This window comes from Papaver somniferum, unplaced genomic scaffold, assembly GCF_003573695.1.
Source record: "Papaver somniferum cultivar HN1 unplaced genomic scaffold, ASM357369v1 unplaced-scaffold_137, whole genome shotgun sequence".
NCBI classification, from domain to species: Eukaryota; Viridiplantae; Streptophyta; class Magnoliopsida; order Ranunculales; family Papaveraceae; genus Papaver; species Papaver somniferum.
Window position 1 is genome coordinate 7,003,376 of NW_020622934.1, and position 18,208 is coordinate 7,021,583.

At 38.5% G+C, this 18,208-nt stretch overlaps 2 protein-coding genes across 2 annotated transcripts; one reads left to right on the top strand and one right to left on the bottom strand.

Annotated features, from left to right (window-relative positions):
• Window positions 1-1,629: 1,629 nt before the first annotated feature.
• LOC113334364 lies at window positions 1,630-4,911 on the top strand. The gene is made up of 5 exons (XM_026580637.1): window positions 1,630-2,261; window positions 2,579-2,739; window positions 3,037-3,064; window positions 3,914-4,019; window positions 4,422-4,911. Exons 1-5 carry the CDS (start codon window positions 1,860-1,862, stop codon window positions 4,529-4,531), a joined length of 807 nt encoding a protein of 268 aa, XP_026436422.1. The 5' UTR covers window positions 1,630-1,859; the 3' UTR covers window positions 4,532-4,911.
• Window positions 4,912-12,499: 7,588 nt separating this feature from the next.
• On the bottom strand, window positions 12,500-14,333 carry LOC113334434. Its single transcript, XM_026580690.1, has 4 exons — window positions 13,980-14,333; window positions 13,662-13,892; window positions 12,909-13,196; window positions 12,500-12,809 (listed from the first exon to the last, which is right to left on the bottom strand). The coding sequence occupies exons 1-4, from the start codon at window positions 13,983-13,985 to the stop codon at window positions 12,759-12,761; spliced, it is 576 nt and encodes a 191-aa protein (XP_026436475.1). The 5' UTR covers window positions 13,986-14,333; the 3' UTR covers window positions 12,500-12,758.
• Between the last annotated feature and the right edge of the window lie 3,875 nt (window positions 14,334-18,208).

An 18,208-nucleotide genomic window follows, 5' to 3' on the forward strand; every position in this document is an offset into this window, starting at 1 on the left:
CATGTAAGATGTTACTCGGTAATTTTCACATGATCACCTTTTGACTTTCGTCAAGAATATAAGATGAACTTGGTTGAAGCGAAAGCTTACCAACACATATTTCGAGAAATATGTAAGCGAGTTAAACTCAGCTCGAAATCTCAAATGTGCATAATCGAATACTATATAGTAATACGACTTTTGTCTCGATATAGGAGATAGAGTAGAAATAGGCTTTCCAAGTGATAGATGAGTTTTACTCTCCACATACCTTTTGTTGATGAAGTTCCACAATCTCTCCTTAGTAGTTCTTCGTCTTCAATTGATGAACGCCATGAAGTCTAATGCTCAACTAGACAATCTATCCTAATACGAGACATCACTATAAGTAGACTAGAAATCAAGACTTATAGTTTTGATCACTAACATTGACAAACAAGCTTAAGATAGCAACGCTTGCGAGTTCGACCGAGCAGTGCTCTAACAGATTTTGATCCAGTTTAGTGACGGTGACGTCCATTGTATGTAGATAGTAACCGTGGTAGTCCTTTGTTGTAGATTTCTTGGAAGTATCGGTCTGTTTTCCATGATTGGTGTTGTATGTGTCCGAGCCCATTAGTATTCTTCAAACGTTACCTGTATGACCTGGTAAATATGCCTTGGTGAATTTTGCTGCTCTTGTACACTTTTGCATTCCTTGTCAGCCGTATGTGCCAAATCGTAAATCCTATTAGTCCTCAAGTTGATTCTGAGTGGTTTTCTAGTACATCTTGGAGATTTGTTTGGGCAATATGCTGGTGTTGCTGTTGATGATGAGTTTGAGGTTGAAGATGATGTTGAAGTTGTTGTTGATGCTGAATGTGATTCCCTCCTAGCTGCGTTTGTTGTTCAGTGCTAAGGCTTCTCGCCAGGTGCGACATTATGAGTTTCCAGATTGTTTTTGAGTAATCGCAATCGAAAAATAGGTGATGTTCTGACTCCGGGTGGATGTTACATAGTGGGCATGTGTTGGTAGTGGTGATATTTAGTACGTGTAGTCTTTTGAAGGTTGGTAGGCCGTTGTGTGCGGCTTTCTACAAGAAAAGTCTGGTCTTTGGTGGACATCTTAGCTTCCAGATTGCTTTGATGTTCACATGTTGATGACAATGGTTTGGTTTGTTCGGGTCGGAGGTTGCATGGAGATGAGATGGTTGTAGCCAGATTTTGAGGAGTATTTTCCATTTTCTGTGAAGGGCCAAACGGTTTTGTCGGGTACTGGGTATTTGGTAGGTGGATATTGATGATTTGGTGAGCCATATTTATTGAGACGGAGTGTTGGATTGTGTTATGGTTCCAAGTGTTTGATGTTTGGTCAATCAGGTGGGACACTAAGGTGGTGGGTGGTAGAATATGGCTCACTAGGTGTGGTTGATTTGGAGGTGTATGAGGAATCCAATGTTGACCAATCATTGTGCTTTCACCATCACCTATTTGTGAGAAAACTATGTCTGTAAAAAAGAAGATAGATTAACTAAACATTTCCAAAAATAACCGACTGATGAGGAAGGTCGTGGGATTGCGAAGAATCATTTTCATTCTACCATAGTCCGTTCTGACTCCACGAATTTCTGAGGGTCCACAAACAAATAGAGGGAGAGTCGTTAAGTTGGGGATGGTTTTAGCTCCACCCCATAGGAGTTGCCCTTCCAAAAACATTGTTGTTGTTCGAGTTGGGGATGGGGTGCGAAAAACCCAAAGCTGGTTTTGCCTGAAAAACAAAGGAGGCTTCGAACACTGATTGTTTCGATTCTCCAACTAGCTGATTTTTAAAAGATTTTGTCCTTGAAACTTTCTCAAGTAACCAAAATCTTCATCATCTCTTAAGATACCACTAATTGCTAATGTTATCTATAACCAGGAAGTTGCAGAGATTAACTCAGCTTCAAGGAAACCCATTTCTCCATCCACATGTACTACCAATAGAAGAAACCCAGCAGCAAATACAGCAGCTTCGGTGTTATATAGGTGGAAGTGGTGGTGATGTTGGTCCCTATTCTTCATCATCAGCACCTTCAACTGCAAAGAGAAGGACTAAGAAAAATCCAGTGGTATCGATGAAGAATAAGAATTCAAAAGGTGATAAATCAGAATGGTGGGTTATTGATGGTGAAATGCATGAAATTGGTGAACATATTCCTCCTAGAGAACGTTTTGTTATACCTAGAGATAATCTTCCTAATAAGCGTCGTAAACAAATGCGCGAACAGTTCATGCGTCGTACTCGTCTCGTGCTTAAGGAACAGGTACTCTCTTTTCACTTCTAGGGTTATACTCTCTTACTACATGGTGATGCCCTATTGAGCTCCATCAATGGAAATTACGGTTCTTAATAGAAAGGGTTTTTATTTAGGATGATGAATCATGTACAACAGGTATTCGACATTTTGCCTAACTGAAGAATGTGGGCAGTTGGAAAATATCATCTTATAGATAAGGTGCCTGATTATGGCAGAACCATTAATATTTATAAATCCAAATTTATACACTCCTATAAGAGCTGAGGACATTTGTTAAATTTCTGGGGGACTAATGTTGCTATTGTTTTATAATGTGGAAAAAGGAACACGAACCTTTTTGCAAAAGGTATATGGAACTATATCAGGAGCTAAGAGAGAACTGGGAAAGGTTGTACTGGGATGAAGGCTATTCCAAGAAACTTGCCCAAGATCACGCGGATTATGAATCTGGTGACGAGGATGATCAGGACTTTTCGCCCTACAGGTTTGCTTCTGTAACCTAATTTTGAATTTTAATAATCCCTCTAGATACCTATTCTGCATTTTTGTATCACGATTTATCAAGTTCTAGTTACCGGGTCATACCCATTGTCGCTTCTTCTTATTTCACCTTGCACTTTAAGAGGCATGTGTGCATTTGAGGATTTGACTGTATACCCTCTCACTTGGAAACGGCCATCTATCTTCATACGCTCGTGAAAAACATGTGGGCATGATGAATTATTATGTGTAACCAGATAAATGTAATGTAAACTTAGACCTCTTTTTTCTTCTGTTCCAGGAGACAACGGTCCAACTACCAAATTAAGGTACCAATGTCATGTCCTTAACTCTTGCTTTACTTTTTCATTTCAATGCTAATAACATGATCATAGTATGATACTATATCTTGACAAAAGAGTAACCGGTCCCCTGTTCGAGAAGCTTGGACATAGGTGGGCAATATCAGTTTTAGTTTGTGTAGGAAACACTACCACAGAGCTGAGCAATCCAAGTAGTTACCACTCATCTATCATGCAGTTGCGTGAACTTTTATCTGCTCTAATAAATTATGTGTATCACATAGCAGGTAACTTGCCTCCTTAGTCTTTGTCTTGTACACAAATACCCGGCAGTAGTCAGAGGTTAGAGGAAGGTTAGGTTACGGGTCGGTTGGTACTTCTGTCAGTATCTGTTTGTGAGCTCATAATCAAAAGCAAGTTTAACATTTGCAGAAACGCAGACTTGTTTTGATCCTATTCTGTGCTGTGGCTTTTGCTAAATCTCAGAATCAAATTTCTGTTTAGGTTGCAGAAGCCTATTCAATTTAACTTTGGGGAGTATTGATAGGCTGAAGGTGCTATGTTTGATTTGTTCACCACTCATTTGAAGTGGCATGGATGTTCCACGCTGTTGGTTCCATGTCATCCATCAAGTTTTCCCCTGTCATTGCTTCAGAAAAGTATCCATAGATGAGATTTAACTAGAAGCAAGTTCCTGAAAACTTTTGTCGACACTTGAAAATGTTACTAATATGAAAGCTTTGCATGCCGTCATGCTGTATTTCCATCATGGATCTCCAACATTGTGGTGCATTAAGAGAACGTGCATCATACTGCAAGTCTTTGTACTGCAGTAGGATTCGGTTTCTCATTTAAGGTGTATAATTTGTAATGCAGGGCCAAGGTTTGGGAGCTGATAGACAAGGTGACAATACTTTACAAAAGGCTGGGCAAATCCAAGATAAGTTTGATTATGATAGGGAGAGAAGAATGAGGGACAAAGGTTGATCATTTTCCAGATATCCTGTCTCTTCTTGCAATTGAATTCTAACTTGATACCATATATTTACTGTTTTTCTTGCTTATATTATTTTTTTTCTTAATTTGAAAACATTTAGTTCAAGTTCTGTTATCGTAGAGGACCAAACATTTGAAGACCAGGTTTCCTGGTTGGGTCTCTGCACTGAATCACTGATTCAGCATGTGACAATAGGTTGCAAATTCAAGATTCTGCTGCTATGATACATACAGAACACAAATTTGTTCATATTTTGGAGTTCTTTGTCGGCCGAAATTTACAACTTTATTAGGCGTGTCTGCTAGTAAGGACACTTCATGGGGATGCAACTGGTTGTTTATTCTGTTATTTCAAATTTTGACGCCTTCTGTTTCCATCTGTTTGCAGCATTTGCTCCAATGAATGGTGGAAGTGGTTCCGACTTCCGTGGTTCAGCGGCTTCCAGGGATAGACCATTTGATGCTCAGAGATACTTCCCGGAGTCGGAGAGAGGTTAAACTGAGGACTTCAAATTTCTGTGTTTCGTGATGTCAGCTGTTGTCCCACACTCTCACTGCAACGCTGCCATTCGTGAATCCTCGTAGAACACCATCCAAGAATTCCAGACAACAAGTAACCACGTCTCTCTCAAGTGCCCTACTTTCTTTACTTGATGATTTTGATATGTTACAAATATCCCCACACTGGCCAAGCTGTATAACACTATTTATAAAATTGTGCCGCTGGCCGTGTGTTAAGGGAATCTCGAGTTCAAGTCTCTCAACAGTGGTGTTTGAAATCCTCAGCTGACTCATGTAGTGGCAAACTATCAAACAGCAAGTCTACTTAGCTCCGGCTTGGGAAACAATAATGTTTATCTGATCGGCTTGGCAAACAATAATGTTATCGATTCGTATTGACAGTGGGTTTAATTGAGACCCTGTTAGAGTTCGGTGATCGGACAGACAAAGGCAAATTCCTCTAAACCACACAGTCTCACCCACTTTTACCCACATTTTGAATAAGCAATGTGCTGCAGTGGTCCACATTATACAGCCAAACACAGGTAGCTTCTAGTAGTACATAAGCCCCCTTATGGGCTTGGCTGTAAGCAGTAAAAGGTCTATAAAGAGAGACAGATTAGGGATATATAGAGTGATAATTGGGAACCATAGTACTGATGTTCCATTGACAGATTAGAAAAGGTCGTAAGTAAACGGTGTAAATGCTGAAAACATCACATTTCATTTCACAAAAAGTAAAGAAAGGAGGGGGTCCCCATTTTCAGTGGATATACGCTTTGAATCTTGGTGGTGGGTTTCTTCCTTTCTTCCCCAAACACAATCATAATGGTGGTTTTCACTTTCGTTGTACAACAATGAAGAAGAACTGGTAGGGCCAATTAGCAGTTGAGCTTTGCATGCTTTTGTGCACTCTTCTAATTTACCTTTTCATGCCTTTTTCAATAACAACTGTTATCACCAATAACACCAAACAAACATTGAATTCATAGTCAGACCAATTGCAGCCAATCAGATTCACTGGTATCCATGTACAATTTGGTTAAGAATTTGTACTGAAGAGAGTATCTCACTTTCATTGGAGATAGAATTGTGTATAAGTTCACCAGTATCCATCCAAAGCTCTCTCTGGTTTTGTACTTGGGCACCCTCGCTTCATTCTTACACTTGAGCTTACACTAGTTCTACAAATGCAATTAAGATTACCAACCACTCAACAAAAGAAGAAAAAACTTTACTTGTTCTTTACATTTCTATCTGCTCATGAAACATGGCCCAACATTAATGAGCTTTAGAATATTCATCAATTGTATTAAAGTAAAGTGGCCCTTATCCAAATTCCCTTTTTCTTTCTTTTACGTTGGTGTGTATCATTCCTCTATGGAAAAAGGCAAAGAAAGAAGAAGATGGCAATAAGAATTAACAACCTGAACTCTGATGAAGATTTCCATGAGCTATAAAAAGTTTTGCTTTAAGCTCATGGTAAATACTATCAAATGAGCTGCCCTCTAGACTAGAGCTGGCAAACAAGCCAAAACTCGCGGGTTTATCCGGCCCGGCCCGTAAAAAACCCGTACCCGGCTCGGCTGGTGCCTAAACAAGCCGGGTTAGGGTTGGAGAAATGTCGGCTTGTAGAAAAGCGGGCTAACCCGTCCCGGACCGTAAATTCGCGGGTTATACCCGTATGCCCGTGTGAATTCATATATAAAGAATTTTACCCATTTCTTAACCCTAAAATCTAAAATTTCCGGGCTTCTTCTTCACGCACGGCGGCATCCATTGGAGCCACCACAATCACCACCTCTTTCTCCTTTTTTTTTTCTTCTTCTTCTTCTAATCTTTTTGTTCTTCTCCATACAGAGAGTTAGGATTTTAATTTAATTACCCTGTGAAGTGAAATCAGCGGCTGCGGCAGCCATTAGAACCACGCAATCACCACCTCTTTCTCCTTCCTCTTCTTCTAATCTTCTTCTTTTCTCTTATACAGAGAGTTAAGGTTAAATTTAATTACACTGTTAAGTGAAATCAAGCAATGAAGAAAAGGCGAATTTGGTTGAGTCTGATGAAATCGAGATGAACTGAAGAAGGTGGATAAATCAGAGAAAATGAAGTACTGGGATAAAATTGGAGATGGGTTTTATATGATTTAAGGGGTTTGAACTGTTTTGAATCAAGAATTCAGGATTTGATCGATTCATGAAGAGATTAGGGTTTTTGAGAATTACAGCTGCTATGGTTTCTAATGAATTCGAACAATTTCAGCAAACATATGCGTTCAATTTCATTTGCTGTTTCGAAAATCATGTTTGAGTTCTATACCATTTGTTGTTTCCAAAATCATGTTTTCCCCTGATGTTGTCTGTTTTCAGGTACTTGAGTGTTGATTTGTGGTATTTCCAACCATTGGCAGTCGAATACGAGGTGACCATTTTACTTGACTGTTGATTTCAGTATGAGCCATTGCCAAAGCTAGCCAATTTACTAATAGAGAATGGTTTTGGTAGTCTTGAGTTCAGGTTGGTAGTGGCAGAAGGGAGGATAATTTATATTCGTATGTGGTTGAGCTATGGCAAGGGGTTTTGATGTTTATCTGATTTGGTTAGACAGCTTGAGATGCTGGTAATGAAGCTGCTTATGAGGAAATCTGTTAAGAGCTGTAATAGATCTTTCATCTGTATTTGATTTTTGTGTTGAAAATGAATGATTTGTATTTGATTTTTGTGTTGAATAGAGATTGAAGATTGTCAAAGCTTAAACATGGCCACAAATTAACTTAATTAGGCTTTAATTTTAACTTTAGTTAAACAAGCCGGGTAACCCGTGCGTCCACAAGCTTTACCCGTTACGGGTGCGGGTTGTAAAAATGACGACCCGTGAAGAATATTAACCTGAAAGCTATGACCGTGTTAACCCGTACCCGTGTAACCCGTAACAAGCCAGCCCCGACCCGCCCGTTTGCCAGCTCTACTCTAGACCCTTGTGGTGAGTAACAAAGTTGAGTGAAATAGGGACTAAGTTATGGGTCCCCTTGAATCATTATAAAACCCCTAAAACTAGGGCTGCACATGGGCGGGTATGGGCGGGTATAAGCTAAAACCAACCTCGCACCCATAGGCTGCGGGTTTTTTTTTTTATAACCAACCCCGCACCCACAAACAGCGGGCGGGTGTTAATACCCGCCCGCTGCGGGTTGGGCGGGTATGGGTTTAAGTGGGTTTAACCCGCTTTATATTCAATAATCATTCACACATCTGTTTTTTAAAATCTAAAAACCATAAACATAAACATAACATTGCTAAGCTAAAACAAGTTTAAACAGTACAAATAAAACAACAGAAGGTTGCAATCATATCTCAGTCATGGTGCCAAAAGCATAACATTGCTAAGCTAAAACATGGTTTGAAAGCTAAAATAAGTTTAAAACTTAAACAATAAAAGTTTCCAGACTATCATATTCAAGTGACTCAAGTCTCTCATCCTAGCATCCTCAAGGATCAAGGACTTCCGACACGGTCTTCTTAAATAAATCTGCAACCAAATCGAAAATTATGTTAGCTTCTTTTAAGGTCTTTACTCTTTACTGAAATATACATAAAATAGAAAACAAAGAAGAAGAACATTTTGAAGATTACCTTCCTCAATGCTAGAGGAATCATCTGGTACATACTCCATTAGAAAATCAAGATCGACAGGCTTTTGTAACCAACTCTGCGTACAGAGTAACGCCTCAACTGTCCTCGCAGACAAAGAGCTTCTCCATTGGCTAAGAACACGCTTCCCTGTACTAAATGCAGATTCAGACGCAACTGAAGAGACAGGTATAGCTAATATATCCTTCGCCATATGTGAGAGTATTTTATACTTGGTGCTATTTTCTTTCCACCAAGCCAATATATCAAAATCGGGATCATTAGGAACACAATCATCCATCAAATACTTATCTAACTCTGAGTTTGCATCAATAACTGGGTTTTTTCTACGCTTTTTCTTCCTTGACTCAAGAATAGCCTCAATCGAATCATCTACCATAATATCAGGAGTTACATCCACAGCAGCAACACTAGATGACCCTTCCTCCACTGTTGAAAACATACACTTATACTCTTCAAAGAGTCTCACAAGTTCTTCCTTTACCTTTTTCATAATACTTTCAACCCTGTATTCATCGCTCTCATACAAACACTGGAGTACAAACTCTAATCCACCTTCTTTCTCTCTTGGATCAAGTATTCGGGCAAAAAATAATGCTGAATTCATATCTTCATACCTATCCCAGTACTTATTGTACTTGCCAATCATAAGAGTTGCCAAACTTGAAATATAAGGATCTGGATTTCTGGTATCTCTAAAAGCAATTAATTGTTCATGGATGATTGCTAATTGCCATAAGAATATATGTGATGTAACCTTTGTTGAAGCAGAAAACTTAGCAGTACAGTCAAAGAATACCTTAAAACACTTCACAAGGCCTCTGGCATAATCCCAATCTTTGGCATAAGGAGCATGCTGCTTAGGCTTTTTCTTCTTTTTCTTTTTCAGTAATAGCTTCCTGCCTCTTGGATTAGCATTCACACTTTCACTGTCAGATTCAGAACTAGATGAAGAGTCAGAAGAAAACTCTCCAAGGTCAGAATTATCAATATCAGAAAGTATATCTTGAATATTAGGTAAAGCAAACGATTCATCTTCAGGGAAAATATACTTCTTTTGGAAGTCTTTGTCATTCCTTGCTAACCTATTAAAAACTCTTTCGTACTTTTCAGCTGCCTCTAACATCAAATATGTGCTATTCCAACGGGTTTTAACATCTAAAATCAAACCTTTCTTGGAGTCAATCCTTTCTTTTGTACAATACTCTTTAAATGTAGCCAACCTAGTAGGAGAAGAAGTAACAAACTTCACAACTGACCTGATCCTCTTAATCGACGCGTTATATTTAAGTATTGCATCTCTTATAACCAGAGCAAGGACATGTGCAGCACATCTGACCTGATATAAGAACAAAAACAAGATAAACTTAGAAATTGCATTGGTTGAATCAGAAATTAAATCATCATTTGTAATAATAATAAATATAACTTTCTTACATGTAAGTACGCAGCTCTTTCAACTGCACCTGTCCAACCAATTACACTCGTCTTCAAGTAATCAATAGCCACAGTATTAGCATTAACATTGTCAAGAGTCACAGCAAAAACATCTTCGAGTCCCCAATCCACCAAACAATTTTCTAGCATGATACCAATGGCTTTACCTGTATGACCTTTCACTAAGCAAAACATGATAATTCTCTTTTGCAACTTCCATTTATCATCTACATAATGAACAGTTACACACATATAATTGAAATTATTCGGCGATGTCCATGTATCTGTTGTTAGAGATACTCTTTGTTTGTTCGCCTTGAAATATTCTTTCAACAGTTTCTTCTCATCAATATACATTTCTAAAATGTCTCTGTAAATTGTCATACGACTTGGGACAGGAAATCTAGGCTCAAACTCTTGAAGCAAAGACCTTAAACCCTCTGCTTCAACAATTCTAAACGGCAACTCTAGCTTAATTATAAACTCCACTAAACGCCTTCTGCACCTATCATAATTATAAGAGGAAGCAGCTAGTTTAGCACTAACACCTGGCTTTGGGGGTAATAAAACAATACTCTGTTGTCCCTTCTTCCTATCAAGATTCTTAGGACATCTAGCAGCATGATTCTTCAAACTAGTTGTCCCATTCCTAACCTTTGCATCAAAAGTATTTTTACAATGATTGCATCTTGCTTGAAGAGGATTTAACCTAGTAAAATCTTTCACCCATACATCAGAATACTGTTTTGACTTCTTGTTACCTTCACATGGGGTTGTAACTTCATTTTCAGAGACATCAGGTACAGATTGAGGTGTCCCACCAGTTTCAGATTGAGGTGTTGCCGAGGCTGGTGCTGCACTTGACATTTGGCTGGAAGTATCCATAGCCAAAGCCAAAGGTTGATATGATGAACCTTCTTCCATTAACCTGACTAAAAAACATTGAACACCAATTATATTTCATACCTAGATAGTAGATACAAATGAATCATTGATCAGACAACATATTATTCAGGAATTAGTCTACACAAACACTGATTGTTTCATTCATTCGAATCATTGATCAGATTTTTGTTCTGATTCCAAAAAATCAAATTGAAACAAATCATAATTATAAAATCAAAACAAAAAATAAGAACATTATAATTAGAATTTACAGAATCACAGATGAACATTAACTCAGTGAAGAAAAACCAAAACCCCAAAAAATTTCATACCTAGGAAGTTCACATATGCAGATTAGGTGTTGAATCTGTTGATTTTTTCGATTGCTAGTGAAGATTGGAAGTTGTAGTTGTTGTTGTTGAACTGTTGTTTTCGTAGCGAATCGTAGGTGAGGAAGAAGACCTAGGAGGAAGAAGACCGAGGAGGAAGAAGGGGAAAGGGCCGAGAGGTCGAACAGAGTCTAGAGTCTCTGAAAGTGAATGAGAGATTATTAGGATTAGGGTTTCATAATGGATCGGACGGCTAGGATTAATTTTATCTAAAGGTATATATTTTGCGGGTTTTTCGGGCGGGTATGGGCGGGTATGAGCTAAAACCAACCTCGCACCCACGGACAGCGGGTATTTTTTTCATTACCAACCCCGCACCCACAACGGACGGGTATGGACTAAAAACCCACGGGTTTAGCGGGTACGGGTGGGTATGGGTATCGTGGGCGGATCTTGTGCAGCCCTACCTAAAACAATGCAAAGTCACAGACCCATGTGTTCTTTTTGCTAATTTTTTGGCCTGTTTTTTTTTGGATGTTTGTGTTTACAAAAAGAAAAGAGATCCCAATGGCCAAGTATGAGCTGATATGCTAGTAGTATCAATCAGCTGTTTAAACTCTTTTTAATCTTTAATTCAAGTCCCAAAATTGTTCCCTACTTCTTTCAGTATCAAAGATTCATAAGAAGATGAAAAATAAAGTTATGGGTCTGTAATACGGATTTGTGTTTAATTTTGGATTTAGACACGTAGAAGAGTAATTAAGTAGCTCAAAGATGTGTTTCTGGACCTTTGAGTTATACTAGAATAATGGGTATCTCTTTGGATTACCCACTAATTTGCGGCTTGCTTTGATACGATCTCTGACAGATAACACGGGTTTGTGTTGCCCATATTTATTTGCTTAGCCATCTTGTACGGTTTACAGTGTAAGATACGTCTGATATGCTCCATTCTTTAGTTTAAATGCGCGCATTTGTTAAAACTAGTTACAATATTATCAAAGGTGTAAAACTACCAAGCTTTTTAATGGAATGTCTAACTCTTGCAGACTGAGTAGTACCTAGCCAACCTTTTTCTAACTCACAAGTAACAAGATACTAGTAGTAAAACACAGTGGCTCAGTGGAGCTAAGTTGCAGTTGCGATTACACATCTGCATGCTAATTACATCCTACCAAGTGTTAGTTTCGTGGTTTAGATTTTAATGGCACTAGGGATCACCTTTATTTTTTTGGTTAAGCAAATTGCATTAAAGGGGAAAGCAGCTGCTTAAGAGATACAGTAGTAGTACAAAAGAGACACTAGTGATTTTCGATGATACTGTATCTTTAACCTAATAAAATACTATTATTATGTCTAGATTTATTTGTTTTTAAAGAACAAAAGAGTCAATCTAATGTTAATCACTTTCCACCAAATTGACTTCTTCAAAATCAATCTAATGTTAGTCTTCTTGCACACCAACCGCAGCATGCATACACATTCAACTGCCCGAGACCCCAAAATCAATCAAAGGGGACAATAGCCCCTTTAACGCCCTAATATTAGGCCAAATTTATAATCAAGCTTCTGAGTTTGAGCTGTAAAAGTTGCAAGCAACTAAGCAAGGGAATGCAGATGTCTTGCCTAGAACTAGTAATAATGATGATCAAAACCCAGAAAAATTGAGTGATGGATAACTGTTTTCATTCATTCATTGACACTCCACGCAAGAAAATTAAAAATTAAAGATAGATACTTAATTTAACCCCTCTAAGGATGTTGGATTAATACAAAATAACCAAGTGATTAAGAACAACCTCTTGAAATTAACTTAACTTAATTAGAGACTGATCTATTATATATTTCTATAAGTATATTAAACCTAAAATTAAGCTTCTTCTTTCTTCTTCTTCTTCTTCTTCTTCTTCTTCTTCTTCAGTTTCAAGCAGCACAAGTGGGTACTAAGCATGAGAAGAATCCAAGCATCTTGTTCTACAACAGGAAATTAAAAAAATAAATGATTTCATGTCAGAATAAAATAAAAATTATGAATTTTTAACAATCACAATTAAGATGAATCAAATTGCTTACTCTTTTAGGTTTGTAGAGAAGTTCAGGTGGGATTTTGTAAAGATCTTCATCAACAGCTTTGGGAATTCTTTGTGGATGAGGGATGTAACGTTGCTGATGGTGATATTGTTCAACTTCATCATCATCATCATCATCATCATGTGAATACGATGAATGATGCTGCTGCTGCTGGTGATGTTTTGCCGGTTCAGTCACGTCATATACCCTACCATGCTTCTTTTGTTCCTTGATACTATTATTATTGTTGTTGTTGCTGTAACGTTTCTCCCTTGGTACTCCTCCCTTTGTCTACAAAATTTCATTTCAATAATGTCATACAATTAGTACTGTACTAATTTAATTCATAATATATACTATACAGTTAAATTCTACAATGATGATCATTCGTAAAAAAAAAAATTATTGTACTTAAACACATGTATATATAGATCAGTAAATCCAAAAGATATGTCCCATTTATAGATAATCATACAATTAGTCTGAGAAATTAAGGATCTCAAGTATATACACTCTGTTTTTAATTTTGGAGACAGTGAGAGAAAGAGAATCTAACAATTTTAGAGAAGATTTGAAGGAAAAAGTAAACAAAAAGAGTAAAATTAAAAGAAAACCAAGAAACCCATGTAGAAAAATCATTGATTTGATCATTTTTGTGGTTTTTGGACGATGGAAAACAGAACAGAAGAAACCCCATTTCTGTAAGTCAGCTTGAAGGAAGAAAACAAACTCAAAAGGAAATTGGATATTGTTTACCTTTCTGCGAGAAACAACAGTAATGGACGGTGGTTTGATAAGATCATGCTGATAACTATGAGGAGGATTAGAGTAAAGAGAATCATCAGCAACAGCACCGTACAAATCCCTTTCACCACAGCTGTATCTAACTAATCCAGCTTGTCTTGCTGATTCAAAATACTGTGTAATCGGTAACCCATCTGAGAAATCCCAGTTCCCAAATGCAGGTATTTGATTCCTCTTGAAATCCTACAAAGAACAATCAACTCATCAGCAACAACAATCAAGAACAAAAATCAAAAGGATTGCATTATTGGGTTGTAAATGAACACTTACATCCATTGCTCTGAAGACAGTGAAAGAAGAAAAGAAATGGGTTCTGTTTTCTCTAAGAGTTGTTAACTTCAGCAAGTACTATTGCTTGCTTTGGAAGTGCAGTAGTATATAGGTAGAAGAGAAGAAAAGTGATGGGATTTTTTCTTTTCTTGGTTTCTTGTTACTAGTATATTTTGTGGAAGAAGTAGAATCAGAAGAAGTCATATAAAGTTGTGGGATGAAAAAGAGCGTAAATTCTCACTCCTTCCGCTCTGGATTTGTTTTGTTTAAATAAGCATCCCGTAATCTAGTGTGAAATGTTTGTCCTCTCAGAGCTGCCTCAGACTACTCTACTCTATCTAGGCACAGCAGAGAGAGAAGAGGAGATGTTTTTAATTTAAAACATCACTTTATTTGTTTCTTGTCGTCTCAAGCCTGGGACTTCTACTCGCGTATCTCGAGGCGGCTTCTCTCATCTTGGTTGCCTAGAGATGCGCGGGAAGACAGGAGAGTAAGGCGTAAGAAAGGGATGGGAATTTGCTATTCTCCTCTTGTTTGCTTTTTTCTACTCTAAAGTTTTGTCCTTGTTGAGTGTTGGCTGAGCTGCTGAAACTTGACAACAGGGTTTCACATCGAACGAGTGAAACCCTCTGTAGTGATCTGATGTAGTTTGACCTAAATAACTGTGTGGTGGCATTGAGTTTTGTGCATGAATTAAAAGTCCTTAATTTGTTTCGGTTAAGTCCTGCCTTACTTGTCACGGTTCATCATGTTTGACCCGTTTAGGTTGTTTTTTAACTTTTGCCTAACTTAGTTTGTCTATTGTAGATGTAGATCTAAACGGTATTATTAATTGATCAAGTAGGGTTATCAAGGATACCAATGCAATCAAACCATCAACTCATGATCCAAAACTTCCATTACGAATTGATTGATTCTTAATATTGTTGGTTGGATTCTCTGTTTGTCATTAATGGTTTGCTGTTAAAAAAAAAGTTTGAATGGTAAAAAGGGATCCAATATGTGTTTGCAAGATCCTAAGCTTTGTACAGCCTACAATGTTGTATAGCAAGTGTTTATTACAATGCGTATGCGTTTCTCAAAAAGAGCAATTTCTGGTCCGTTTGTTTAGTCAGATCTTTCCGTGTAAGCTAGCTAGCTCATTTGATTTATCTTATGTTTTCTGTTGAAGACTTGAATGCATTTAGTTCCTTCCTAAACACACAATCCATAGATTAAAAATAAAATTAATGATAACAGGATAATTAGGGCACTTTAGAGTAATAACTACTCCTAAAACTTCTGTAATAATATTGGAGTACTAAATAGATTTGATTATCTAATTTGTACGTAGTACATCACAAATCGGATCCGGTTATGATAGTATGAAGGCACTCATATTGTTAAGTTACGAGATGAAACTTTTTAAATTATCCTCTTTACATTCAATACTTAAATGTGTGGACAATATAATTTACTTCTGAATTTTGATCATAAACTTTTATTAAATTTTGGTCATAAACTTCTAAGTATAAATGGCTAGTTTGGGGCCTAGTGTGATTATTTGAGGTCTATGAATCTCTTCAACCAACCTAGAGAAAAAGATATGGGATGTCTAAAATATGGTAAAATACTAAATTATCCTTTAAAGAAACCTTAATCACTCAATTAAAAAATATAAAAATCATTAATCAAAACTCTTTTTTTTTTCCAGTTTCCATCAAAATCAAAAACTAAAACCCATCAATCACAAACAACAACCGAATTTATTTTCTAGGGGGTTTTGAAAGAAAATTCGAAAAAAAATAATTCAAGTGGTTAAGTTAAATCCCTTTAATCCATTCCTTTTAAGAGGAACTCAACAATGATTTAACTCTAAATCTCTGAAATTTACTCATCAAATTTTCGAAAAATCAACCAAGAATCGGTTTATATGTGCATTAGTGTCAACGATTGTGGTTGATGTTCATAGGAATTGGTCTTTGTTGTACACCTATATAAACCGATCACATCAACCACAATCGGTTTACGCTAATGCATACATAAACCGATTCTGGGCCTAAGTTTGGATTTGTAGAGAAATCAAGAACCGGTTTTAAGTGCCTCATACATAAACCGATTTTGGAAAGGTAGCTATTTCCAATTATTCCAAACTCACAATCGGACCATAAATGTCTAGATATAATCCGATTATTTCTGCAAACGACTAATTTTTTTTTGAAATGATAGTCGTTGGTCCCTTCTGTATATAAAAAGGATAGCTTGTTCTCTATCATACATTACCTTAGTGTTGATGGTAGTTTTTAGCTTACGGTTAAAATCGTAAAACCTTGCATATGATGTGACGTCAATCTGTAAGGAAACAGAGCCATGAGTGTTAACCTCTCCGCTGACATACTTATTGAGTCATTCAATATATTTATATGAAATTTATCCAGACTGGCACATGTAGCAACCATCCCAGATGTTCTGTAAATTTCGGCACCTTGCCTATATTCACTTAATATAAGTTTCTTTGAATGCTTTCTATTTATGTTCCCCGGATGAACCCTTAATGTTGATATGGCATAACCATTTGTATTCACTCACAGCAGAGTAGCACGAATTTCCAAATATCAAAGATAAGGTCTTTGCATAAGGCATTCAATCAGAAAGCATGTTGCTCTCTGGAAATGAACTTAAAGAACTCTGTGTCAACACATAGAATTCAATCAATTACTTTTGCGCCTTGCACAATATACCAGACCTTGTTTGTCGAAGGTAAACCTAGGCAAACTAGGAAAATTAATCCGCCATGGATTAGTAGGTGCAAAACCTTGCCCAGAGTCAGAAAACAGGGAGCCGCAACAGCAAAGGGAGGCGTGGCCACGCCTTGGCGCCACTTGCCATTGGCCACGCCCCATCCTAAAACCGGCCCTATTCCCTTCGACCAATCAGGTCGCTTTAAATTCTCCACACGCACATAAGTTGTGGCTGAGCTCATACTTGCTGGCCCCATCTCCCTTCGACCAATCAGGTTTCTCAAAAGTCGCCACACTCACACCAAAAGTGTAGCCGCGCCCATGCTTGGCCAGCCCCTCTCCTTCCTACCAACCAATCGGGTCACTTTAAATGCGCCACAAGCACTAGAAGTGTGGCCGCGCCTTATGTTTGGCCGGCCCCTTTTCTTGGCCAATCAAGTCGCTCTAAACTTGCCACCATACGTTAAACGCCAAACGCACCCTGCAGCGCCACCATACTAACTGGAAATCCAAATGCGCCTTGCCACAACAACATATTGATCGTCATGCCAACATGCCACTCTTCCGCAGTAACATGCCACTTCGTGGCAACATGCCATAAAATAGCGCCCTATGTGCTAACCTACCTCTTGTTCGTGGCCAACGCCATGAAAAGCTTAAGATTAGGGTTTTCCGGTCAAAAGCACGCCTATGCATTAACCAAAGCCCTAATTTCTTGTCGTGGCACAAATTGTGCCACTTCGACCCTACAATATGTCACGGGTCGTTTGGGTCCCATGAAGCCCTACGGTTGGCGCCATATCATAGCCGCCCATGGAAAATCTTACTCTTGTTGTCGTTTCCACACTATGGCCTTGCCATAACTCCTTTGGCATAGCTATGACGCCATTTTCATAAAAGTATCGCCATGCCACGGTCGCATGCCACACGCACTAATTAGGGTTTCGACATGCCAAACCAAAGCCAAATAACGTTTTGCAGAGCGTTGGCATTGATGCGTCAATAGGGCCAATTTTTCCGCGCCACATGTGGGTCCAACACCGAGGTGCCAAAGTATAGTGGCCATGGCTACGCCAGACGCTACTTCGAGCTACTGGCATGTGCTAACCATGCCAGCCATGCCACCAAACCCTAGCCTTAGCCATGCCGCCAAACCCTAAACTTTGGCCACGAAGCCAAGCCCTAGCCCTGGCCATGCCGCCAAGCCCTAACTTTGGTCATGGAGCCAAATCTTAGCTTTGACCATGCTACAACACCACAGGCATAGCCACGCCATAATGCCACTAGCATGCCGCTATGCTACTGCCACGGCTACGCCACTGGCATGCCGTTATGCCACGGCTACGCCACTAACATGCCTCTATGCCATGGCTACGGCACTGGCATGCCACTATGCCACGGCTCCGCCAGGCGCCGATATGCCAATAGCTCCACTTTGCTACACAACAAGATATGGCCGTGATCAATGGCTATCCTTCCTCATGAGATGCAATCTCAGCCATTCAAGTT

Excerpts from the sequence above, each read along its gene's own strand:
- LOC113334364 (XM_026580637.1), top strand. The coding sequence starts at position 1,860 with ATGTTATCTATAACCAGGAAGTTGCAGAGATTAACTCAGCTTCAAGGA. Across the intron at positions 2,262-2,578 it reads GTCTCGTGCTTAAGGAACAG|GAACACGAACCTTTTTGCAA; the intron begins GTACTCTCTTTT and ends ATGTGGAAAAAG. Across the intron at positions 2,740-3,036 it reads CAGGACTTTTCGCCCTACAG|GAGACAACGGTCCAACTACC; the intron begins GTTTGCTTCTGT and ends CTTCTGTTCCAG.
- LOC113334434 (XM_026580690.1), bottom strand. Across the intron at positions 13,197-13,661 it reads CTGTTGTTTCTCGCAGAAAG|ACAAAGGGAGGAGTACCAAG; the intron begins GTAAACAATATC and ends GAAATTTTGTAG. Across the intron at positions 12,810-12,908 it reads TTCTCTACAAACCTAAAAGA|AACAAGATGCTTGGATTCTT; the intron begins GTAAGCAATTTG and ends TTCCTGTTGTAG.